The sequence below is a fragment of the Lissotriton vulgaris genome, unplaced genomic scaffold, assembly GCF_964263255.1.
Source record: "Lissotriton vulgaris unplaced genomic scaffold, aLisVul1.2 SCAFFOLD_2691, whole genome shotgun sequence".
In the NCBI taxonomy this organism is placed as follows: Eukaryota; Metazoa; Chordata; class Amphibia; order Caudata; family Salamandridae; genus Lissotriton; species Lissotriton vulgaris.
Genome location: NW_028255437.1, coordinates 132,124 through 158,141, shown reverse-complemented (window position 1 = coordinate 158,141; position 26,018 = coordinate 132,124). Strand labels below are relative to the sequence as shown.

The window sequence follows — 26,018 nt, the reverse complement described above, 5'->3', positions numbered from 1 at the left end:
CACAGCCTCATCAGGTTTAGCATACCCATCCCACACCACCTCAGAAACACCATCACCAAATCTTCATGATGGGACTGGAACAAGATCTCAGAAGCTTTCTGATCTTCTAAACTCCTACACCACTGGATTCGACACAACAACAACAACCTCCCCAAATACATTTCCAGCTTCAACCCCGGCTCACCACCGACGCAGACACACTGGCTCCTCTCAAAACTAACAAAGCTACAACAGCTGGTCCGCAAGCAAGCTAGTTCACAAACTCAGGCTCACTAAATTACACTGCAAGCAACCTGAAAACAGATAGAGACAAAGTCAAAATTACACGTACAAGAGCAAATACAAATCTACCCTGAGACCCTACCATCAGCAGATCATAGCCACTAAACGCTCCATGCTCACTGACCACAACAAAAGCAGCACCGACAATGTCAAGGAAATCCTTACCATATTTAAAGACTTTGCCCTCTTTGGAAGCACGCTCCTCCAGCATAACCCCCTCTTGAAACCAGCTGTCCCTAGTCTTCACCAATAAAAGCACCTGAATCGAAAAAAATGTGAGCCCCAACCAGACTCTCACAGACTTTATGCCCTTCTTTACCAACACCCAGTGGACCATCCTTACCACCCCACCAGGGCCACCATCACCACTCAAGTAATAGCCACGACCATGCAGTCCATGAACTCCAGAGCACCCTTGGTCCCCTGCCCTCACCACGTCTTCATGAAAGAACTGAATCCCATCAGTGCAGTCCTCACCCTGATCCCGAGCGACTCAATCATTTCAGCCAACTAGGTGAATGCCTGAAAACATGCCACAGTACTTCCACTCTCGAAGAATCCTCAGCAGACCCTAAGATGCTTGCCAACTACTGACCTATCTCCTGCCTATCCTACCCAGCAAAGGTCATGGAAAAGATGATAAACACCCAGCTGCCACTTCCCTTACAGCAGTCAATCCAGGTTTAAGCCCAACCACAGTACAGAGACGGAATCCAGATGATCACGGACAGACGTGACACTGCTTCCCTCATCCTACTGGATCTTTCTGCAGCTTTTGACACCATCTCCCACTCAATGACTGTAAGATGCTGGCATCCAAGTTCCTGGATCTGCTTTTTCCAGACTGGCCACACCCACCTGGTCAACCTAGCCCAACCTAGTCCCCTTCACCTTGAATGCTGCAACCTCATCTGCAGATTCCCACTCTGTTCAATGCCTACATGGTCCTACTCACCAGCATTATCCATGTCCATCGAATCAACATCAAATCCAATGCTGACAACACCCATCGCATACTCTCTCTCTCCGACAAGATGCCAAACACCCGGACCAATTTCTCTGCATGACCGAAGACACCACATGGATGAAAACCAACTGACTCAAACTCAACCCAGTCCATATGGAAGGAGTAGTCTTCAGCAAATACACCTCGCTCTGGGCCCCCTTGGTGGCTAGCCAGACACGGGCCCACATCCCTCCTGGAAACCCATGCAAAGAACTTTGAAATAGTAGTTATCAACCAACTCACAATGACGGGCCAAGTGAACATGATGTTCATCTCCTGCCTCCACATACTCAAGAGTCTCAAGAAGGTTTTCAAATGGCTCCCCACCAACACTAGCAGAATGCGTCACCGAAGCCCTCATCAACAGCGAACTGGTCTACGGCAATGCACTCTATGCTGGAATCAACGCTCAACTAACTAGAAGACTCCAGATCACACAAAACTCAGCAGCCAGACTGTATCTCAACCTCCTACCTCACATCACCAAGCACTGCAAAGTGCTCCGCTGGCTTCCAAACCCAGTGGCGGTTTCTTTATTAGGGCGTCGGGGCTCCGCCCCAGGTATTTTTTACATTCTGCAAGGGATTAAGATAAACATTAAGTTTATTAAATAAGCCTGTGAAAAGAACACGGGGCACTACCTGAGTCAGCAGCATTCAATCTACCGCACTCACCATTACCGCCGCAGGTCTGCTGTGCGCTGTCACGTCATGTGACTAATTGCTCCTTTGCTCCCTGGCGGCCGGGTCCAAAAAAAGCATGCTATGTGATTGCCGGGCCGACAACATCACAGCCCTGAAGGTTGTGACGTAATCGGCTCGTCAAAAACATAGCTGGAAGGCCCAGTCTCCACCCCCTGATGGCGTGGAGGTTAAGTTAGCCCCGGGCGTTTTAGATGCAAGCCCGGGATCGCTAACTCTCCACGTCCATCAGAGAGTGGAGGAGAGTACGTCACAGTGTCACCACCCCTTTCCCACTCTTCACAGGGCGTGGTGGGAGGGACCCACCCTGTGACGAGGGGGAAAGGGTGTGTCAGCCAAGGGCAGTCGAGTCGTGACTATCTGAGGCTGCGCAGGCTTGATCTTACTACTTCCCGCGTGCGTGTGTCAGTGTTTTGGAGTGGCACTGGCAGCCATTTTGCACTCAAGGCAGTGTCCAGGCAGACTGCATCGGTGAGCCGAGGAGGCAGGTGACTGAGTGTCCCGAAGAAGCATCGTCATGGGACTCGTGCGTGATGCCATTACCTGCAGTGCCAGGTAGTCTATGTGGTTTCTGGCTCGAGTAGAGAAGGAAGAAGGACTGGACTCATTGTGAAGTGTGAACTCGGTCAGTTCACCAGGTAAGGCCCAGGCGGGCACTTTCACATTAACAGTATTACAGTAACTTTGTTTATAGGCCCGATCAGTCTTTGAGGAGTATTTATGCCTACTGTCTGGGCCATCGGTTTTGCGCTTTTAAATCCATTTTTATCTCTGTAGTCGTGGCGTCTGGTCTGTGTACATCTGCTCCGCTATTATAGTATAAGTGTGTTGTTGCTGTAACATTGTGGAGTTTGGGCATGGTGCAGCTATTGGTATTGAATTCTTAGTTGCAATGGGGGTGTGCACATGGGAGGTTATTGACATTTTTTGACAGAAATTGAGACTACTTCATGCTTTTTATTTCTTCAACTAGTGTGGATACGATTGCTGGAAATTCTTGCACTTTGTCACTAATAAAACTGGAAGTATGACACTGGTTGAGTTGGTTATGACTTTTGTTTACTGTTGGAATTTCCGTAGCCTCCCTCAATTGCTCATTTATTTTGGTGTGCATGTTCTCAAAGCGAGAGTCAATAGCTGCAGTAAACTTTGCTAGTGATTCTAATAATGTTATTTGTATATCGAATTTATTTGATTGATATTCAATTGCCTTCGATGTGTTGTCTAAAGTTTGAAATAAATGGGTTCACATGTCCGGTTTCATACATCTACTATACTCACATCAATGTGTTCTGCCAACTCCCTTTGTGTTAGGGGGTTGTGAAATGGTTCCAGTACTCTGTTTTGCTATTTTGCTGTGACGTATATTGGTTCCAGCATTCAAGCTCGCTATTGTTTTTTTGATGCACACCTAGAGGAGCCTCTCCTGGTTCAGGAGGTACGTAGATTGAGTTATGTATAACTTCTTTGGATGCACTGTAATTTAAAGGAGCAGTAGAGGGACCAGCCAGGTGGGAGTCATGAGTATCAACTTGGGACCTGCTCTCGAAAAGGTACTCTGCACAGGTAGTGACCGGTGGCACCTAGTCGCGAATGGAAACCTGCAGTCCTTAAAAGCAGCAGGAGAGATGAATGGGTGCACAGGATATGATGCATTTGTGGGTGCATGTTTCTCCATTTCAAACCACACTACACAAGCTCTTTAAGACAGAGTCGTGAGGTGTATTGGTATCATCTGAATTCATGAGGCCTGAGTGGCAGCTCATGATGATGGACAAGCAGAGGCAAGAATATCGCCTGTCCTAATTTCATTTCATCCCCCATGCTGACAGAAGGCAGAACATGCTGCAGTACCGGTATAGTGCCACACAGGCAATGAACAACTGGCAAGAGTTTCCACATTCAATCCTTGACAAGAGTTCACAGTCCATCCATGATCAGCACACTTCCTCACCGGAAAACAGAATATGTTCCAACATACCTGCTTGATTGTGAGCACGTCTGTCACAAACTCTGGCCCTTTGCTGACATAATTATGGGACAGTTCCTTCCATTAAAGTAGCTATTTTCATCATGAATCATACCTCCTGGACCATTCATTTTACTTCCCTGTTAATTATAAAACGATATTACGGATCCAGTGCTCCTTGCCCCAGCATTCTTGAAATACCATTCTAATAGTTTAGTTTTGTGGCATTAAAAAAACTAAAAAGTTTGCTAGAGCAATCAAGTCAAAAGAAGGTACAATTTTGCTTCCACGCAGAGTAGTGGCTAAATGAAAAATATGCTTTTTAATAAGCAATGATCCGAAAAACTGGAATACCTAACAATTCCTGCTGAGAAGACATGTTATACACAACAAAAATAACGTCAATCGCAAGCTTGAACCAGTAGGTATAACATAAGAAATTAGAATTGGATATCGTGGGAATTATGCTATTTGGAATTGCATACCACAGTGCATATTAGATCTACATTAAAGATGTGGTGTCAAAGTAAGCATTCCACCAGACTACTGTACCAAAATGAGCATTCCATCATAGTGAGGTACTAGGATGTTGCCATCACAATACTGGCACTGTGAACTACGGGAGAGGGAAGGCCCCTGTAGAACATGTGTACCTTTAATTATTTATTTATCTATTCGTATCTTTTGTATAGTGCTACACGTTGCCTTATGAATACTTGGGAGCTGAGTTGCATTTAAAAGTTTATTTTCAAATCAAAATCATGAAGAACTCGACAAACCAGTCCACGTTAAAGATGCAGAGACGTTGGCATGTAATGTTTAACATAGAAATGTGTTTTAAAATAGACTGTCTTTTGAAATTAAGTGATGTTCCCTCCTACGCATGTTGCACTCCATCGTGGGGTGGTTGGCTCCTCTGCTAAATGCCTGGCGGAAAAAATATTCTTTTATCCTCCTGAGCACACTGTGAGCGACACGTCAATCATAAATATAGAAGTGCTCACATTTGATCTGCAAACAAGAATAAGGGAATAGAGAAAAGGAATTTGATTTGGCTGTGCGATACAAGAGGAGGGTTAATAGTTACCCCATTCTCTGAGTGAAGTTTTATTTCAGGCACACCCTTCCCTTTGTCTGCAAAAACTCTTCCAATACCTCCACTTGTCAGTGGCGTACCTCCTCCATCCAGTGCTTACTTCAAGTGTACTTCACACTTTGGAGCAGCTAAAAGGACAACAAGGAGTGGGGCAGTGATCGCTTTCCTTCAGCTTTGGAAGTTATCTTGTATGGTGGAATGTTTGCCTCTTTACACATCGGACCTGTTGGCCTAATTATTATTTTTTTACTACCCAGTCATGCATGCAAAAATGTAATTAGGTAGGATGTACATTCTGGCCCTGCCCTTTCCTTTAGCAGTGTAGTAGTAAAGCTCATAGCACTTAACAAAGTACCCGTCACCAAATATAAAACTCAACTTTAAATAATGAAAATAAACATTTTTATTTACAAAGCAATCAATCAGCCATATCTTGAGCTATCTAGTCTATGGGATGAGTTACTTAAAACCTAATGTAACCAAATCAACACAAATGCACAAGCAACTCTAACCTATTCTTTAGGGGCATGTAACACTAAAGCACACTTATAATGACATGGTTTTATTTATTTGGCACTATAAAACCAAACCATTTTTTATTTCATGCAATGGAGTTGGTGACGATGGCTCACACACTCGCACATGGTTTTAACTCTGCTTTGAGATTATAGCTTGTGAAATCATATCATGGCATACTCGATTACAAAAAACAGCAGTACGATTTTCTGAATTCAACATGGGATAACATCCGATTCTTCTATTAGGAGTATTTTAATAAATATTTATCGGATGTCCTACGCATGCTGTCTACTTCTCACTCAGAGCACATTTGTTTTGGCTGTTCCATCAACCGTTTGGTTTAGGTATAGGTTTTTGAATTTATTTGTCAGAAACTTGGGAAAAACCAAAACCGTCACATTATATGCTGAGACAATTACAAATGAATCTACCTATTTTTAAAAGCAATTTCACTGCCCCCATCTATGAAATGGAATTCACAGTACCTAGTATTTGTCTTGGCTTCTCTTGAAGTTGTTTATTTTAAAAATTAGCAATGAGGTAGTGAGCAGATATTGATTGTTAGACCTGGCACCTTGGCGTGAGTCTCCCTTCCACTTTTTGCTGATGTGCCTCCGATGTTTTGCTGGTTTTCCGATACTCAGGGCACTGCGCCACGGCTGATCCGTGCCGCAGTGCAAGTGCTCCCTACTGTAAACTGTACATATGATTGGTATCCCTAATTGGTGCATTGAATCTACTGTTAGACCTTAGTAAAGCGCACAAGAGAGTGCCGGGGCGGGTAGATGCCAATACTGCTGGTGGGCTTGCAGCGCTGGTTGCGCCACCCACCGAAGCAGCCGTAAAAGATGTGTCTGGGAACTGCGACCGCAGAACCCGCGTGCGGTCTCGTACCGTCACGTTAGCTGGGCAAGTGTCCCCACTTGCCAGCACCGACCCTTCCCTTGACTACATATTAGTCACCCCTATGGTAGGCCTGCGGGCAGGGTGCATTGTAGGTGTAAGGTAGGACAGGCCCTGATGTGCGTGGCATGTCCTAGTAGTGACTTACAACGAAGACCGTAGTTCACTACTGAAGGCTACCTGCTCCATTAGGCCAGACTGGGCTGCGAGGATTATTATATCCTATAATCCCCGCAGGCTCAAGGAGCATGGTAGTGAGTCATGTTTAGTATGCCTGGACTCAGGATGAGGAGATATTTCTTGTAGTCAAGTTTATTTCAGTATCCTGGGTTTGCAAATGCTACTTTTAGAAAGTTAGCATTTGCTGGCCTAACCATTTCAGTTGCCTCTGCCAGTATGTGTATCCGACTGTCTGGGATGTGTGAGTGACAGGGCTGGAGGGATGACCGGTGGTGAATGCGCAGATTACACCTTAGTGGGAGGTAGGAGTGCCTCTTGACTCGAACTGTCACCGTGCTCGGCCACCACAATGCTGGCTCCACCCTCCTGGGGAGCGGCGGATGACTCTGCCGGCACCTGGCCCAGGAAGGGCGAAGCCCCATCAACAAGGTACTCTGGCCACCCCTGTCCAGACAATGCTGGCTCCACCTCCTGTGGGGCGTCTGATGCGCCTGCCCCTCACACTGAAGGCAGAAGCCGGAGTACACCCGCCGGGGTACTCCAGAACTGGGAATGGATATGCCAAGGCCCCCCTGGCCTGCGAGAACAAAAGAATTGGCCTATAAAAGATGGAGCCCTGCTCCTTGCAAATTAGATCCAGTTTGGGCCACAGAACGACTCTGCCCTACGAGAAGGACCGCGAGAAGACAAGGAAGGGTGCTGACTCTTGCCTGTGTCTGGTGCCTTGCTGCTGAAGGAGAGGACGACAAACAGACTACGAAAAGACTTTTGTGCTACTTGTGCCAAACTCTGCGGAAAGATCTCCAAGGGCGTGGAACTGAACTCGCCCCCTGACCAGCGTCCCAGGACCAGTGGACGCTCACCCCCCCCTTGGAAGAAAGCGACTGCGGGTGCTGATCATCGCCGCAGCACCGACAACGAGGAAGCTCCTCTAAGGCAACTAACCCCCTCCCGACCACCGTGACTGGGGCCCGAAGCAACAACGGAAGCACAGTAAGGACCAGCCGCCGCTGGCCCGAACATCGTGACCACAGCTGCACTGGGAGCCCAAGAACAAAGCAACGGAGGACCCGTCTGGTCCGAGCTAACGAGGCGACTGCCTAGCGAGCCGTCCCTCACTTGCAAGGACAGACCAGTGCCCTACGAGAATCCACAAGGTCGGTAGCCTGCCCGACAGCCCAGCTGTGAGCCCACAGCTGCATCGACATTTGGCTGGGTACGTCCTGCACTTGGGGACCGTACTGCCACTTGTCACCGCCACACAGCCGCCGTCTCCAAGGTCGGAGCCGGCAACAAAGAAAGGACCGTGCCGCCACAGAGCACCGCTGCCCCGGACGACCAGTGACCTGCTCGGCCGAAGAGCCGCAACGATCAGCGACACCGGGAAGGCAACGCGACGTGGGACAGATCCCCTGGAAGCCGCTGGCTCCACAAAGAACTTTGTTTAACACCGGCCTACGGGCCTCCCAAGAACTACGATAAGAACTGTGGTTACTTCAAGCTAATCATCTGCAACCGTATCCGTAAAGTTATTGACTGTACTTCCTAAGCCTGCGTAAAACTTTATATAAAGAGATATATTTTTACAAGAATACAGTCTGGTCTCGTTGTGTGGTGGGTTGGTTGTAAAGGTGTACTGTTGCAAGTGTTTAACCCTATGTGCCCCAAAGATTAGCCTAAGACTGCTTAAGCCACACTACCTAGAGGGTAAGCAGAGGTTGTCTGGAAGGTAACCCTCAGCCCTGACGAGGAAGAGAGAGTCCCTGCTTGTCGCTAGTGCCTGCACTGCGCCAACTAGAGCCTCCCCCTTCCTACATTGGACGCAGCGGTGAGGATTTTCGAATTTACACTTGCGATAGTTATACCTGAGCTTCTGACCGCTACACAAGGATTACGGTACAGTTACTAAACCACCGACTTTGCTTTGTGAAAAAAGATTCCGAGTGCAGAAACCATGCCGGGCACGAAGAGCCTGGATGGAGCGGAGTCCACGACCTCCGAGGTGTTGGAGGTAGAGTGGGACCCCACCAAAGTGGATAAATATTCCAGGGACGAGCTGAAATTCTTTTGCAAGAAACTCAAAGTTCCGCACGCTGGCTGCAAAAACAAAACGCAGCTCTCCAAGGCCCTGAAAGCCTGGATAGAGTCCCGAAAGACCCCGGAAGAGCAAGACGTCCTCGCCGAGCAGAACGCAACGGAGGAGCAGAATGCGCTTGGGGATCTGATCGATCTCGAGCGACAACACAGCGAGCACAGCTTTGGAAAAGGCCTGTCGCCAGAGGAGCTGGCGGACAGGATGGAAACCCGGAATCACGAAAGAAAGTTGGCAGAAATGAAAATCCAGCTGGAGCTGGAAACAAAACGAATGGCGCTGGAAGAACGAAAGCACCAGATGAATTATGAGATCAAAATGAGGGAGATGAGTCTCAAAGAGAAAGGCTTGGATCATCCTCCCTCTGGTGGCAGCACATCGCCAGTGCAGGTAGAGTCAAGAGTGCATATCCCGAAGGACGTAGTCAAGGAGTTCTTTAAGGGGGATGACATAGGACAATGGTTTAGGGCATATGAGGTAGCCATGTCCTCCCACCGGGTCCCTGAGAAGGATTGGGGAGCGGGGTTGTGGGGAAGGTTCCTTAGCGAAGGGAGAGATACCTTGCTAGATTTGCCCGTTGAGAATCAGAGGTCTTATGCCCACATGAAAGAAGCTTTATTGAACAGGTACGGGCTTACCCCTGAAATGTATAGACAGAAGTTTAGGGGATGTACTAAGCGGCCTGGGAATACGTATGTGGAGTATGTGACTTACTTTTGCAGAGCACTGGATGGTTGGGTGAAAGGTAACAAAGTGAATGATTTTCAAGGTCTCTTTGATTTAATTGCATGGGAGCACTTGTCTGATCACTGTTTTCCTGAGTTACGCCAACATCTGATCGATAGCAAGCTGTCCAACCCGAGGAAGCTTGCTGAGGAGGCGGACCGCTGGCTCAGCACCAGGGTCCACAAGGGTCCCGTGGGAGATTCCGCCAAGAGTGGGCAGGGTCCCCAGCAGAAGAGTGGGGGGGACAAGGGGGGAAAACAGAAAGGGTTCCAAAAAGGCCCCCAAAGTAGTTCCCAAGGGAATCCGCAGCAGGGTTCTCAGCCTCCCCCACCCCCGAAGCAGAATGGGGCCCCGACAGGTAAACCTGTTCCAAAGGGGCCCTTCAATTGTTTCAAATGTGGCGAGCCTGGGCACATATCGAGTGACCCCAAGTGTCGCCTATTTGGAAAACCCGCACCCACTGGTGCTCCGCCCCGACAAGTGACTAGCGTTCACCTGGGAGAAGAAATGATGGTCCCGGGGGGTGGAGATCCCGTTCACATGACCCTGGTCTCGTTAGGAGACAGCGAGATGATCCCTACGAACTACCTGCCCTCTAACACTAAGAAATATGGGCAGGTGGTGATCATCAATGGTAAGGAAGCCGAGGCTCTTAGAGACACAGGAGCCAGTGTGACTGCAGTGAGGCAGCACCTGGTGTCTCAAGAGCAGGTTGTACCCCATGCCTACTGTAGGGTTATCAATGCTGATAATTCCGAGAGCCAGTGTCCGATGGCTCAAGTTCCCTTCGAGTGGGGGGGGGTCTCTGGTACTCTGCAGGTCTGTGTAAGAAAAACCATGCCTGTTGACTGTTTGCTAGGGAACGACTTGGAACACTCCCCTTGGGAAAAGGTGGAGAAAACGACTTACCTGCGGATGGTGGGTCTGCCTGACTGGGCGTGCGTGACCACCCGGTCGATGGCAGCCAGTAAGGGTGATCGAGAGGTCCTGGGGCCTGAGGGAGAGGCCCAGGAACCGGCCTTAGGGAGAAGGCGCAGGGGGCGCGGGAAACCGGCCCCGGAAGTTCCTACGGTCCAGGAGGAAGCAGACCTTGAGGGGGATGCCCTGGAGCCTACGGGGGAACAGATCGCCGAACTGGGGGACCTGCCTGAGCTGACCCATTGGCAGCAAGAAGGAGGACCCTCCAGGGAGGAATTCTGCAGGGAGCAGAAAGAATGCCCTTCTCTCGCTGGTATGCGGCAGCAGGCTGCAGACCAGGCCAACGGTGTTCAGGCCAAAACACATTACGTGTACTGGGAGAACGACCTCCTGTATTCGGAGCCTAAGGCTGCTGAACCTGGGTCAGCCCGTGTGCTGGTGGTACCCCAGAAGTTCAGAGCCTTCCTACTGGGTCTGGCTCATGATGTGCCTTTAGCGGGACATTTGGGGATGGACAAGACCTATGACAGGCTTGTCACCCACTTTTTCTGGCCCCAAATGCATAAGAGTTCCGATACTCATTGCAGAACCTGTCCGACTTGCCAGGCAAGTGGGAAGACGGGAGGGAAGAACAAGGCTCCCCTCCAACCCTTCCCTGTGGTCGGTACGCCATTCCAGCGAGTGGGTATTGACATTGTTGGGCCTCTGGACCCCAAGACAGCCATGGGCAACAGGTTCGTCCTGGTCTTGGTGGATCATGCCACCCGGTACCCTGAAGCCATACCTCTGAGGACAGTGACGGCTCCCGTGGTGGGGCGTGCACTGATGGGAATTTTCTCACGAGTAGGATTCCCTCTAGAGGTAGTGAGCGACAGGGGGACCAACTTCATATCGAAATATATGAAGTCCCTTTGGCAAGAGTGTGGCGTAACGTACAAGTTCACCACGCCTTACCACCCCCAAGGTAACGGGTTGGTTGAAAGATTCAACCGAACCCTCAAGGGCATGATCATGGGCCTGGAAGGTCCGATGAGGCGTAAGTGGGACGTCCTCTTACCATGCCTACTGTTTGCATATCGCGAGGTGCCACAGAAGTCCCTAGGGTTCAGTCCCTTTGAACTGCTGTACGGCCACCCCGTGAGAGGACCACTGAGTTTGGTAAAGGAAGGCTGGGAGCAATCTCCCAGGAAACCTCCCCAGAATGTATATAGCTACATGCTGGCCTTCAGAAACCAAACCAGGCGCTTCAGACAACTTGCCGAGGCAAATCTGGAAGCGAGCCAGGAGGAAATGAAGCGGTGGTACGATCAGAATGCCACTCTGGTCGAGCTTCAGCCTGGACAGGAGGTGTATGTCTTAGCCCCGGTGGAGCCCTGTGCCCTTCAAGATAAGTGGACAGGACCATTCGAGGTTGTGGAGCGGAAGAGCCCCGTGACATACTTGGTGGACATGAAGACGCCCAGGAACCCTTTGCGGGTCCTACATGTCAACCGCCTCAAGCCCCACTTACGAAGGTCCGAAGTGGGCATGTTGTTGGCAACCGATGACGGGATGGAGGAGGAGTCAGAGCCTCTACCGGACCTCTTGGTGGCCTGTGAGAAGGATGGGTCAGTGGATGGAGTTAACCTCTCACCCTCCCTGACCGCCGAACAACAGGAGGATTGCCGCCAGTTGCTGGGGCAGTTTCCAGACCTGTTTTCCCTGGTTCCGAGTGTCACAGATTGGTGCGTCCATGATGTGGACACTGGAGACAGCTTGCCGGTGAAGCATAAGGCTTACCGGGTGACTGACAGGGTACGGGCCTGCATCAAGGAGGAGGTCTCCAAGATGCTTGCCCTCGGGGTGGTTGAGTCTTCCAGCAGTCCTTGGTCCAGCCCCGTGGTCTTGGTTCCGAAGGCTGCTGCGCCGGGAGCCACACCCGAACTCCGGTTCTGTGTGGACTACAGAGGACTCAATTCAGTCACGAAGACTGACGCGCACCCCATCCCCAGAGCTGACGAGCTCATTGATCGGCTAGGGGCTGCCCGGTTTCTCAGCACGTTTGATTTAACGTCTGGGTACTGGCAGATCGCCTTGACCGATGGGGCAAAGGAGAGGTCGGCATTCTCTACACCAGATGGGCATTTCCAGTTCCGGGTTATGCCATTTGGAATGAAGAATGCCCCTGCCACCTTTCAGAGATTGGTCAACCAGGTGTTGGCTGGACTGGACGAGTTCAGTGCCGCCTACCTGGATGACATCGCGGTGTTCAGCGGCACCTGGCCCGAACACCTGCGACACCTCTGGGAAGTGTTGATGGCCCTGCGCAGAGCAGGCCTCACAATCAAGGCAAGCAAGTGCCAGATTGGGCAGGGTTCAGTGGTGTACTTGGGACACCAAGTTGGGAGTGGCAAGGTAGCCCCCTTGCAGCCCAAAATCGAAACCATCCTGGCTTGGGAACCCCCCAAGACCCAGACTGCAGTGAGAGCCTTCCTGGGGCTCACTGGGTATTACAGGAGGTTTGTCAAGGGCTATGGCACGATCGTGACCCCCTTGACAGAGCTGACTTCGAAAAAGCAGCCCAGGAATGTGATTTGGACTGACACCTGTCAGAAAGCTTTCGACACCCTGAAGACTGCCATGTGCACGGCGCCCGTGCTCCTGGCCCCTGATTTCTCCAAAGAGTTCATTGTGCAAACAGACGCTTCAGAGCATGGTGTAGGGGCTGTTCTTTCACAGATGACTGAGGAGGGCTTTGACCAACCCGTAGCCTTCATAAGTCGGAGGTTACTTCCACGGGAAAGTAGGTGGAGTGCAATAGAGCGTGAAGCATTTGCTGTGGTCTGGGCGCTGAAGAAGCTAAGACCCTACTTGTTTGGGTCTCACTTCCGAGTTCAGACGGACCACAGGCCCCTCAGATGGTTGATGCAAATGAGGGGTGAGAACCCGAAACTGTTGAGGTGGTCCATTTCTCTACAGAGTATGGACTTTACGGTGGAACACCGCCCTGGCACCGATCACGCCAACGCTGACGGTCTGTCCAGATTTTTCCGCCTTAGTGATGTGGAACTCCCTGGGGAAGGGTAGTTCCCCCCACATTTCAGCTGGAGGGGACACATGTTAGACCTGGCACCTTGGCGTGAGTCTCCCTTCCACTTTTTGCTGATGTGCCTCCGATGTTTTGCTGGTTTTCCGATACTCAGGGCACTGCGCCACGGCTGATCCGTGCCGCAGTGCAAGTGCTCCCTACTGTAAACTGTACATATGATTGGTATCCCTAATTGGTGCATTGAATCTACTGTTAGACCTTAGTAAAGCGCACAAGAGAGTGCCGGGGCGGGTAGATGCCAATACTGCTGGTGGGCTTGCAGCGCTGGTTGCGCCACCCACCGAAGCAGCCGTAAAAGATGTGTCTGGGAACTGCGACCGCAGAACCCGCGTGCGGTCTCGTACCGTCACGTTAGCTGGGCAAGTGTCCCCACTTGCCAGCACCGACCCTTCCCTTGACTACATATTAGTCACCCCTATGGTAGGCCTGCGGGCAGGGTGCATTGTAGGTGTAAGGTAGGACAGGCCCTGATGTGCGTGGCATGTCCTAGTAGTGACTTACAACGAAGACCGTAGTTCACTACTGAAGGCTACCTGCTCCATTAGGCCAGACTGGGCTGCGAGGATTATTATATCCTATAATCCCCGCAGGCTCAAGGAGCATGGTAGTGAGTCATGTTTAGTATGCCTGGACTCAGGATGAGGAGATATTTCTTGTAGTCAAGTTTATTTCAGTATCCTGGGTTTGCAAATGCTACTTTTAGAAAGTTAGCATTTGCTGGCCTAACCATTTCAGTTGCCTCTGCCAGTATGTGTATCCGACTGTCTGGGATGTGTGAGTGACAGGGCTGGAGGGATGACCGGTGGTGAATGCGCAGATTACACCTTAGTGGGAGGTAGGAGTGCCTCTTGACTCGAACTGTCACTGTGCTCGGCCACCACAATGCTGGCTCCACCCTCCTGGGGAGCGGCGGATGACTCTGCCGGCACCTGGCCCAGGAAGGGCGAAGCCCCATCAACAAGGTACTCTGGCCACCCCTGTCCAGACAATGCTGGCTCCACCTCCTGTGGGGCGTCTGATGCGCCTGCCCCTCACACTGAAGGCAGAAGCCGGAGTACACCCGCCGGGGTACTCCAGAACTGGGAATGGATATGCCAAGGCCCCCCTGGCCTGCGAGAACAAAAGAATTGGCCTATAAAAGATGGAGCCCTGCTCCTTGCAAATTAGATCCAGTTTGGGCCACAGAACGACTCTGCCCTACGAGAAGGACCGCGAGAAGACAAGGAAGGGTGCTGACTCTTGCCTGTGTCTGGTGCCTTGCTGCTGAAGGAGAGGACGACAAACAGACTACGAAAAGACTTTTGTGCTACTTGTGCCAAACTCTGCGGAAAGATCTCCAAGGGCGTGGAACTGAACTCGCCCCCTGACCAGCGTCCCAGGACCAGTGGACGCTCACCCCCCCCTTGGAAGAAAGCGACTGCGGGTGCTGATCATCGCCGCAGCACCGACAACGAGGAAGCTCCTCTAAGGCAACTAACCCCCTCCCGACCACCGTGACTGGGGCCCGAAGCAACAACGGAAGCACAGTAAGGACCAGCCGCCGCTGGCCCGAACATCGTGACCACAGCTGCACTGGGAGCCCAAGAACAAAGCAACGGAGGACCCGTCTGGTCCGAGCTAACGAGGCGACTGCCTAGCGAGCCGTCCCTCACTTGCAAGGACAGACCAGTGCCCTACGAGAATCCACAAGGTCGGTAGCCTGCCCGACAGCCCAGCTGTGAGCCCACAGCTGCATCGACATTTCGCTGGGTACGTCCTGCACTTGGGGACCGTACTGCCACTTGTCACCGCCACACAGCCGCCGTCTCCAAGGTCGGAGCCGGCAACAAAGAAAGGACCGTGCCGCCACAGAGCACCGCTGCCCCGGACGACCAGTGACCTGCTCGGCCGAAGAGCCGCAACGATCAGCGACACCGGGAAGGCAACGCGACGTGGGACAGATCCCCTGGAAGCCGCTGGCTCCACAAAGAACTTTGTTTAACACCGGCCTACGGGCCTCCCAAGAACTACGATAAGAACTGTGGTTACTTCAAGCTAATCATCTGCAACCGTATCCGTAAAGTTATTGACTGTACTTCCTAAGCCTGCGTAAAACTTTATATAAAGAGATATATTTTTACAAGAATACAGTCTGGTCTCGTTGTGTGGTGGGTTGGTTGTAAAGGTGTACTGTTGCAAGTGTTTAACCCTATGTGCCCCAAAGATTAGCCTAAGACTGCTTAAGCCACACTACCTAGAGGGTAAGCAGAGGTTGTCTGGAAGGTAACCCTCAGCCCTGACGAGGAAGAGAGAGTCCCTGCTTGTCGCTAGTGCCTGCACTGCGCCAACTAGAGCCTCCCCCTTCCTACATTGATACAGAGTTAAAGAGGCATCTTCTGCATAAGAAAGGGTTTTCATTAGTGTCTTTATGTACTTGAAAGCAATCTAAGTCATTCTTCCTGTGAGACATTAAGGGGTAGTAAGCGCTATATAAATGCAATTACAATTATAAATACTTAACTGGAAGTCAGATTAACTGCTATGAAATGTTATGTAGAGTCATTTCAATGGTATTGAACTTTAGCTCTCATGAAGTGCTGTGCAGCGTTTGCCTTGTGCGGGGCCTGTGGTGGGTTCTCATTTTGTGATTGGCCACTGACACTGGCGCAGTCTGTTATTCCGTCTGCCCCTCATAATGTGGTAATCACAAACACAGCCACATTGGAAAGTCTATGAGTCTGAGCCTCCTTCAGTTTATTTCATCCAGAGAATAACTGACATATGTGGTATTTTCGCTAGGCATTTAAGTCGAGATTCCTTATTAATTAAATAAAGTATAGGTCTAACTTTTGAACATGTATGGTTAGCAGTTGTCTGGCCTTCATTTTGGCCCGGCGGGCACGCACTTTGCACATGATTCAAGCAGCAGCAACCCAGTTTGAATCTAAAGTCAAGTAAGTGAACACTTAGCTATCTACTCCCTGCACAGGTTGCACACTAGACCTCTTTTTCAGCTTATACTGTTCAGTTCGTGCCGCAAAATAATTTCAGTTCACTACACACGATCCAGTCAAACACTCTCATATGCACATGAAGTTAAGTTGGGCATACAAAAGTGAAGTGGCAGAGAGCGCACTGCTGGTGTCCAGGGACTCAGTGTCAGGTCCATGCCAGGTTCCATCACTAGGCCCCCCTCAGTTCCTATTTTCAAGGGTAAAGTAAACGCTTTGCAGCAGTTTCCAATCTGGAGTTCCATCCAGAAACAGGTTCATGCCTGCAGTCTGAGGGAAGGTTGGTTTACGCTTCCTGATTGCTCCGCTAGAGTGTTGGGTTAGCGTTCTAGTCTTCCTTGTTCGGTCCGCCATTTCCTTTTCCTGCACGTTCTAAGTGGCGCACTTCAACTGTCCTTTTCCGGCAGTTCGACGTCCCGCTTTTGGCCCCTGTCATAATCACTTAGTTTAGCCTAGTTTCAGCCCGTTTCCAGTCAGAAAACTCTCTAAATCATTTTTAGTGGGCTAAGGGGAGAAAGAAAATTCTCTGGTCAAATTCTTTTCTCCACTTCGTTTCCTGCCGCAGCTCCGCTCTTCGAGTTTCCAGTGGAGTCGGTAGGAATTCCTGAGGCAGCTTTCTTCAGCTGATTATTCCCAGTTGGCAAGTAATTCTTCCGCTTCTATCCTGAACTTGAGCTGTAGGAATATTCATTTCTTCATAAAAGACTTCATTGCAGCGCTTGTGCAGTCCAGTGCAAATCTTGAACTATACCTTCTGAGTGGCAGAGACTTCATTGACAGGGAGAGTCTGCGCAGTTCTAATTGACTTTGTCAGCAATGCCTAATCTTTGAGCTGTTATTGAAAGGCAGTTTTCAATTGTAAGTCAGTCAACAGACTCTCCAGTTATACTGCCAATCCTTGAGTACAGTGAGCTTTGGATATCCTTCTGTAATTCTACGATGGCATAAACTCTACGAATTTCTACAAGTAAATGGGAGTATAAATTATATGCATGTGGTTATACTGTTATTTACCACCTCTACTAGACGCAACTATCAAAATAGACATTAACAAACAACTAGAGTCCTACTATTCAACAAGTAAAGACTAATTGGTAGTGTGCTCCAAGAGAGAGGCAAAATCCACATTGTATCAGGTATAGAGAGGTGGAGCGGAGAGAGAGTAGAATTTCCAAAAGTTGTCTGAACTGTTGGAATGATTTGTTCATTGTTTCAGGTGTTCGCCAGCTTCGCGAATTCAAGAGGTTGTGAAGAAGGCACCAGTGTGGAAGTCTATCTTTGTTGTTTGTTATCCACTTCCCCTTTCCCTTCCATTCCTGGGCTTGGAGAAATCCGGGTGCAGGGGTGTTTGGGAATTTGGAAATATTCAGCATTGAAGCCTTGGTCATTCGCTCCCACAGAATCAAGATAATTCAGGTACTGCTTCTGACACTCAGTTTAAATCTGACACCAGGCAGGGTTGGTGATCACTTTAGCTCCTCCCCACACAGTAACCTCTCGTTCTCTGGCTTGAAAATACTGAAATGTAGTCCGTTATCAAGCGTGGTTCAAGTCACAACACAGGATTAAATTAATCACCACTCCAAATTGGATAGATGGACAAGTAGGGAGTAGGCAGACCACTGCAGGCAGCCAATCGACCCATTTCCCCCAAGACACGGAAGGGGTAAAATTAATTGTGGTTTATTGCAATTTAGAATGGTTTATTCATGAGGCCTTGGAACTGATGATAGTTTGAGGGGAGGCAGTGGCCTGTTTCTGTTAAGCACAGTGGCTTCCAAAAGTCTTGAAAATCCGCCATTTGCCTACTAATTTGTCAAAATTTTCTCGGGGGGGAAACCCCCCCGAACCCTCCTTAGGTGGTTCGGGCTCGCTCGCTGCGCTCGCTCGCGGTGTGCTACACCAATCATTTTACGCCTCACCACTTTCAAATGTCACCAGCCGCCACTGTCCAAACCACAAACAAGCTCTCTTCAAACTCCTCACATAAAAATCCTTGCACAAGATTGGCCGACGTACTTCAGGAACCCCACAAACTTTTGCTTCCAGACGCCTCTGTTCAGCCGGATTCCTACTCGCAAACAATCACCACATAAGCAGAAACAGATCTGGTAGTAGTGACTTCTCCTACCTCGCTCCTCAGGTCTGGAATTACCTAGCCGCCACCTCCGTTCTTGAATTTGGAAACTGAAGGCCTGGCTTGTTACCTAGCCCTGACCCTGGAGCAGCCCAAACAGCTTCTATTTCAGATCCAGGATTCCCTCCCAGGGGAGGTGTGTGCTTAACAAATAAACATGACTTGACATAACATAACATCCAGCAGAGAGTTATCGCAAGGTGTCGTAGGTTTCATTATGCATAGGTACCTACACATCGGGCCCGATTCACAGAACTAACTTAAGACAAAATCCTAAACTTACTACTTTTGGTATTCACAGAAGTCAGGATTTTGTCTTAAGTTTGTCTTAAAACAGACTTAAGACAGACTTAAGTTAGGATTTTGTCTTAAGTCTGTCTTAAGACAAACTTAAGACAAAATCCTAACTTCTGTGAATACCAAAAGTAGTAAGTTTAGGATTTTGTCTTAAGTTAGTTCTGTGAATCGGGACCATCATGTCCAGTCTTGGGTGCATTTGAATGTAGGGACGGGAGCTTACTTATTGAAAGAAAGAGCTGCTGACCTTGAAGCCCAGCACTTACCGGTGTGTCCTTACTGCGTATACAAATATTACAATTTAAACAAAGTAATGTGCCCTCTCTACCGACCATTAGCTCAAGAACAAAAGCACAGAGAGAGCGACTTACCATGAGTTTGGTTAAAGAGTCATTGCATTCTCTTACTCTCAGCTCGTTCTCCAACGTGACTCTGTCATATGAGTACCTGTCGAGGTACCGAAAGAATACTTTTGGATCGCAAGAGTACTCCGAACCTGTCTCCCATCCGGGATTCCACCCGAGATCGAACACACTCACACCGAATCCTGCTATGGCTGCACAGAGGCTCAACAAATTCATCACTGTTGCTGTGCAAAGCTATGGAAAAAGGAAAAATAAAGAGCTGTGAGCCCCCCAAGCACAGAGCCCTGAAGAAGCATAAGAAAAAAGAAATATCCTGTTCAAATCTCAGGCCACAGAAGACACTAGTTTTCTTAGCCATTTGCACCACATTATGGCAGTCCAGCCTAGTGCTGGGAGTCCCAAAAAATAGATAAGTCACAATGAGTCTGGAGGGGGGCTATGCTAAGAGACCCTAGAATCCTACACAGGGGAGGATGGGACACTCCAGAGGCAGGAAGGCCAGGACAGTTCACCAGGAAAGAAGCGGAGCTAAACGTGGGAAAGCCAGAACCATGTAGAGAGGTGACTTGATCTCAAGCACCTCATTACCAGGAAGGGAAGGCAAGGGTCTGGTAAACAGGCAGGTAAACAGAGGTGAGGGGAAGGAGAGTTCCCTTCAAAGAGACTTTTTCCCCAAACAGAGTATTAGAAGGAAGGCTGAGTCAGATGACTAGGAAAGAAGGCACAGTGAAGTTGAGGGAGATTGGAAAACAAGGGATGAATAGGGAGTAAAAACTGCAAGGATCAGGACACCAGGGAGGGAGGATCCTGCCCCTGAACCCAAACACAGCCCGGGCAGTAAGCCAGGGGTAATTTTCAAGAGTCAAGACGCCAGAGCAAGACCTGTGGAGGGCAGGACCCCACAAAGAAACACAGTGAGCTGAAACAGAGCATGGGTGGGAAAGTGGGGATATGGTAAACGGTTCAGTATTGAAATACCGAGGGACAGAATATCGAATTACAAAAATATCGACGCCAAAATATCGAGGGACAGAATATAGGATGCCTATCTACAAACAGGTAAGTACTAAAATATTGATTCCAAAATATAGAATGTCAAAATATAGTTAACTAAAATATCGAATTTTTTAAATGTATTAAAAATTCTAGTAATGTAATTAAATAATGAACATAATTAAATAAGAAATAATTACAATAATGTAAAAAACCTTAAAATGTAAAAATCTAGCCATATATATAAAAACAAAAGTATGTCTGTCTGTTTGTCCTTTATGCATTACTACACCACTCATCCGATCGGCATGAAACTTTTGGGAAGTTGTTGAGTACACTCCCGCGAAGGTTTCTGGCAAAAAAAAAATGGTTAAAAGTTGTTGAGTACACTCTCCCGAAGGTTTCTGGCAAAAAAAACCCAACAATTTTTAAATATCGGCCCCCCGGCCCCCAGGGCCCTCATAATCTTTCCAATACTGAACGTTTACAGTTTCCGGTGCGACTCTCTTTTGCAATGACCATCAACAAAGCACAAGGACAATCGCTGCAAGTGTGTGGACTAGATTTGGAGAATCCGTGCTTCTCACATGGAAAACTGTATGTAGCCAGCTCATGCATCGGAAAACCTTCTGATTTATTTATGTACGCACCAGACGGAAAAACAAAAAATACCGTGTATCCACAAGCACTCAAATAAATAAACAGAATTAAAACACTTTAAAATGTTTTCCATATTAAAATGAATAAGTTTAAAAAAAAATGACACAATGTAAATTGAATGTTATCATAACAAGTTTCCTTAAATTTCCTTTCTTCTGAGATCGCAGCAACGCATGACGGGTAAGCTAGTAATAAATGAAATGTAAAAAAATGTTTTTTAATATAAATTAACTTAATAATATTATAAAATAATTATTAATCTTAATTATAAAATATTTAGAAAATTGAAAAAATATGACATAAATATATAAATAAACATATTATTTAAATATAAAAATAAATAAAATATAATATTTAAAATAATTAAAATAATAATTTTTATATTAATTAAAAATCAGTGCAACAGTAGTGAAAATGTTGAATAGTGTAGGGGTAAAAATTACTATTCCCTCTCCAGAGAGTGCAACAGTAGGGAAAATGGATAGCGTAGGGGTAAAAATTACTATTCCCACTCCAGAGAGTGCAACAGTAGAGAAAGCTTTGGATAGCGGGAGGGTAAAAATTACTATTCCCACTCCAGAGAGTGCAACAGTAGGGAAAGCGTTGGATAGTGGGGAGAGGGGTGGGGTAAAAATTACTATTCCCACTCCAAAGAGTGCAACAGTAGGGAAAGATTTGGATAGCGGGAGGGTAAAAATTACTATTCCCACTCCAGTGAGTGCAACAGTAGGGAAAGCATTGGATAGCGTAGGGGTAAAAATTACTATTCCCACTCCAGAGAGTACAACAGTAGGGAAAGCGTTGGATAGCAGGAGGGTAAAAATTACTATTCCCACTCCAGAGAATGCAACAGTAGGGAAAGCGTTGGATAGCGAGAGGGTAAAAATTACTATTCCCACTGCAGAGAATGCAACAGTAGGGAAACCATTGGATAGCGGTGGGGGGGGGGGTCGAAATTACTATTCCCACTCCAGAGAGTGAAACAGTAGGGAAATAAATAATTTAATATTAAAATAAGATTAAATTATCAATACCAATAAAAAAATAATTAAACATATTGACCAATTAACAACAATTAATTACCAATTTAAAAATGAATACCAATTAATAAAAATTAATTATCAATAAATAATTATCAATTATATATCAATACATATAAATAAAAATAAATATTAACTTTTTTACAATTAAATTACCACCAAACCCAATTCCCCTATAAACCCACAACCCGCTCCTAATAATAAAAAATACAATTAACATATTTATCAATTAATCAATTAATAAAAATGTATTACAAATTTATAAAAATTAATGACCAATTAATATACATTAATTTCCAATTAATAAGTAATTATCAATTAATTAATTATCAATGCATATAAATAAAATGTAATATTTAATTTACTATATTTAAATTACTTCCCACCCTATTCCCCTATAAATCCACAACCAGCTCCTAATAATAAAAAATACAATTAACAGAATTATCAATTAATCAATTAATAAAAATTAATTACCAATTAATGCAATGAAACACTAATTATTAATTAATTATCAATCAATTAATTATCAATACATATAAATAAAAAATTAATATTTCATTTAATATAATGAAATTACTTTCCACCCTATTCCCCTATAAACCCACAACCCGCTACGTAATTAAATTATGCAAAAATGTAATTACATAACATTCATTACTTTTAAAAAAAAATAAACGTACATTAGAAAAATAATACATAATTTTAACAAATATACTACCGTACATAACACTAAAAAAATTCGATATTATGGGAATCTATATTATAAAATTCGATATTATGGGAATCTGTATTATAAAATTAGATATTGTGGAATTCGATATTTTCTACCCCAATTTCGATATTCTGTCCTATCTATATTTTGATAATTCGATATTCTGTCTATTCTATATTTTGGATTCGATATTCTGTCCATTCGATATTTTGGAATCGATATTTAGGGTGTTCACCATGGTAAACAGTGAAGAAGACAGGAGCAGATGAGGGAAGTAGAAACCTCTACATATACAGCATGGGCGGAAAGGCAACAACCAGGTCAATAGGCTAAGCATAGCCAGATACAGCCCTGCAAGGAAAGCAATGAGCCAAAACAAAGGCAAGGGAGGGCAGGAAGGCTTGCGTTAAAAAGCAAGCATCAACGTTAAGAAGGACCCACGGTTAGGCAGGGGAGGCAGGCTCACTCAAAGAGACACAGAATAAACCCAAAGACAGGTGATGGAGGCAGGCTCACAAGGGGGCGTGGCTTGGACGCCGATGGGGAAGGCAGCGTGAGCCAGTAGCTCCGCGCCCGATCCCCCATATTCTCCTGCAAAAGCTTCCTGGACGTCGCCTGTAGCACAGAACCTGAGGGCGGAATGCTCGGGGCATCTGTGGCGGCCAGTATTGAGGCTAAGGGAGGCTCTATCACGCAGTAAGAGCCAGCGACACTGACCGGGGAGCACTGAGGTGGGGACAAGATGGCGGCGGCTCTCGGATGCTCTGAGAGACCGTAGCAGGAGGGCCATCTGCGAGTGCGGCCGAGGGGGTGGCATCGGAGCGAGGCAGGGGCCCGAGTCGCCGAATGCCCCGGTATGGAGGTGAGAACTGACGGGCTGGAGGTGAGGCCCCCCCTGATGATGGCACCGCCGCGGAAAGAGTGACTCACACCGGAGCTCTGGGATGGCGGCCACTGAGGCAGTGTCCTGGGAGGCGCGCCGGGTCTGAGTCGGCGGTCGCGGGACACTTTGGCGATCGGATAACCTTCCAGGCGCCGGGTATGTAGGTGCGCCCCGAACCCAACACCCGTGATCAGAGGTCCGCATTTCGCGCGAAAGCTGGGATGGGACTGCGAGTGTGGACACAGACGTGGCGCCGCCCGGCCGGCACCCTATGCGCCCTCTCAAGGGTGAAGAAGGAGGAGAGGCCCTCTGGGGCAACAACCGTTTTGAACCAGTTCTCTAGGAACGCAACCATTTCCTCCCCCTCTGATTTTTCGGGCAGGCCCACCACTCAGACGTTGTTGCGCCGGTTGCGGCGTTCGGAGTCCTCAGCCCTCCTTTCCAAGACCGCTAGGTGGCTCAACACCTCGCTCAACTTGTGTTCCGCCGTGACCACTGCCGGTTTCAGGTCTTGGAGCACCAGCTCGGTTTCTTTCACCCTGTCCACCAATTTGGCATGGTTCGCTCTCAGGACCCCCAGCCCCGTCGCCACCTGCGCTATGTACTGGTGCAATGATTCCTTTGTTGCCGCTATTGCGTCCAAGATATTGTCAAGGCGCTGATTAAGCCGTTGTTCTTGTGCCGATTCCCCAGGGACCATATGGGCATCCTGGCCGTTGCCTCGCCCCATCTCGCTCTCCGTTTTCGACTTCGGCTTCATCACCCCGGCAGGTGTGGCCTCCCGCACCTCCAAGGCCACCACCTCCTTGGAAAATGTACCGAGCGGGCCCCCTGGGCACCCAATGGACACGCAAAGTCAGGTCCACACCTCGGTGCTCCCCTGGCCGGGAGAGACCCTGGAGCACTGCGGGGACTGCGGTGCATGGTGACCCCGGACAGGCATCTGCGGGTAGCGGATTGTGAGGAGGAGAAATGTCTCTGGCGGACCCGGTGAGTGCTGCGCTGTGGGCCTGCGCCCGATATTGTGAGGTTTGGAGTAGGGTCAGGCCTGCGGAGTAGCGCTGGTGGACTGAGTGAGGGAACGACCGTGCGGCTCGGGAGGGAGATAATGCGACTGTGGTGACGGGTATCTCCCGCTGGGCCCCGCGGCGGGTGGAAGCGCCCGATGACTGTCTTTCCCTAGTTACGGGTGTGGATGGTTCCATCTGGCCTGCTGTCGACGAGCTCATTGGAGGTCCCTGGGTGGAGTGGGGTGCACGTAGAGCCCTCCCTGGACACCTGGGAGAGGCCGCCAGTGCCTGAGTGGCGGACCGCTGTGGAGGGGCATGAGCACGCCGCTGATCCCCGGGCGGGGGTGACAGTGGAGGACTGGAGCGATTCCCTCTCTGACTAAGGTACACGTGGGGTGATAGTGGGGTCGCTCACCTCGGCCTGCGCCTGGCTACCTGGGTGTGAAAGGACAAGATGGCGGCATCCTGTGGCGTCCGAAGATATGGCCCCTGAGGCCGGGAGGAGTGGCAGTGCACTGGGAACCCCATAGGCCACTTGCAGGCAAGCAGAGAGGGGCGGACGACCAGACACTCGCAGCGATCGAGAAATGGCTGAGGGGGCCCGGGCCGAGCAACCGGTGGACTACAAATCTGTGGATGGCCCTCTCGGGGAGGCCGGGTCCAAGGCGGGGCCGATCATCCCTGGGAGCACCGAGGTGTGGAACTGACTTTGCATGTCCATTGGGTGCCCAGGGGGCGTGCTCGGTACATTTTCCACGGAGGAGGTGGCCTTGGAGGTGCGGGAGGCCTCACCTGCCGGGGTGATGAAGCCGAAGTTGAAAACTGAGAGCGAGATGGGGCGGGGCGATGGCCAGGATACCCATATGGTCCCTGGGGAATCGGCACAAGAACAACGGCTTAATCAGCGCCTTGACAATATCCTGGACGCAATAGCGGCAACAAAGGAATCATTGCACCAGGACATAGCGCAGGTGGCGACGGGGCTGAGGGTCCTGAGAGCGGACCATGCCAAATTTGGTGGACAGGGTGAAAGAAACCGAGCTGGTGCTCCAATACCTGAAACCGGCAGTGGTCACGCGGAACACAAGTTGAGCGAGGTGTTGAGCCGCCTGGCGGTCTTGGAAAGGAGAGCTGAGGACTCCGAAAGCCGCAACCGGCGCAACAACGTCTGAGTGGTGGGCCTGCCCGAAAAATCAGAGGGGGAGGATATGGTCGCGTTCCTAAAGAACTGGTTCAAAACGGTTGTTGCCCCGGAGGGCCTCTCCTCCTTCTTCACCCTTGAGAGGGCGCATAGGGTGCCGGCCAAGCCGCCTTTGCAGGGTCGCCCTCCTCGGCCGGTGGTGGCCAGGGTTCTACACTTCAAGAATAGGGACCTGTTGATTCAGAGGGCCCGCTCAGCGGGGCCTTTCCAGGTGGAGAACAGCTCAGTCATGATCTTTTCGGACTAC

The 26,018-nt window shown here is 48.9% G+C and overlaps 1 protein-coding gene across 2 annotated transcripts in view; it reads right to left on the bottom strand.

Moving 5' to 3' along the window:
- LOC147659121 (transmembrane protein 176B-like) overlaps nt 1-26,018 on the bottom strand; it is a 58,428-nt gene that overhangs the window by 12,376 nt on the left and 20,034 nt on the right. For both annotated transcript variants that reach the window (XM_086951958.1, XM_086951959.1), the window contains exon 6: nt 19,276-19,503. In XM_086951958.1, coding sequence (XP_086808084.1) covers nt 19,276-19,503 — 228 coding nt within the window. The remainder of the gene's footprint in view (nt 1-19,275; nt 19,504-26,018) is intronic.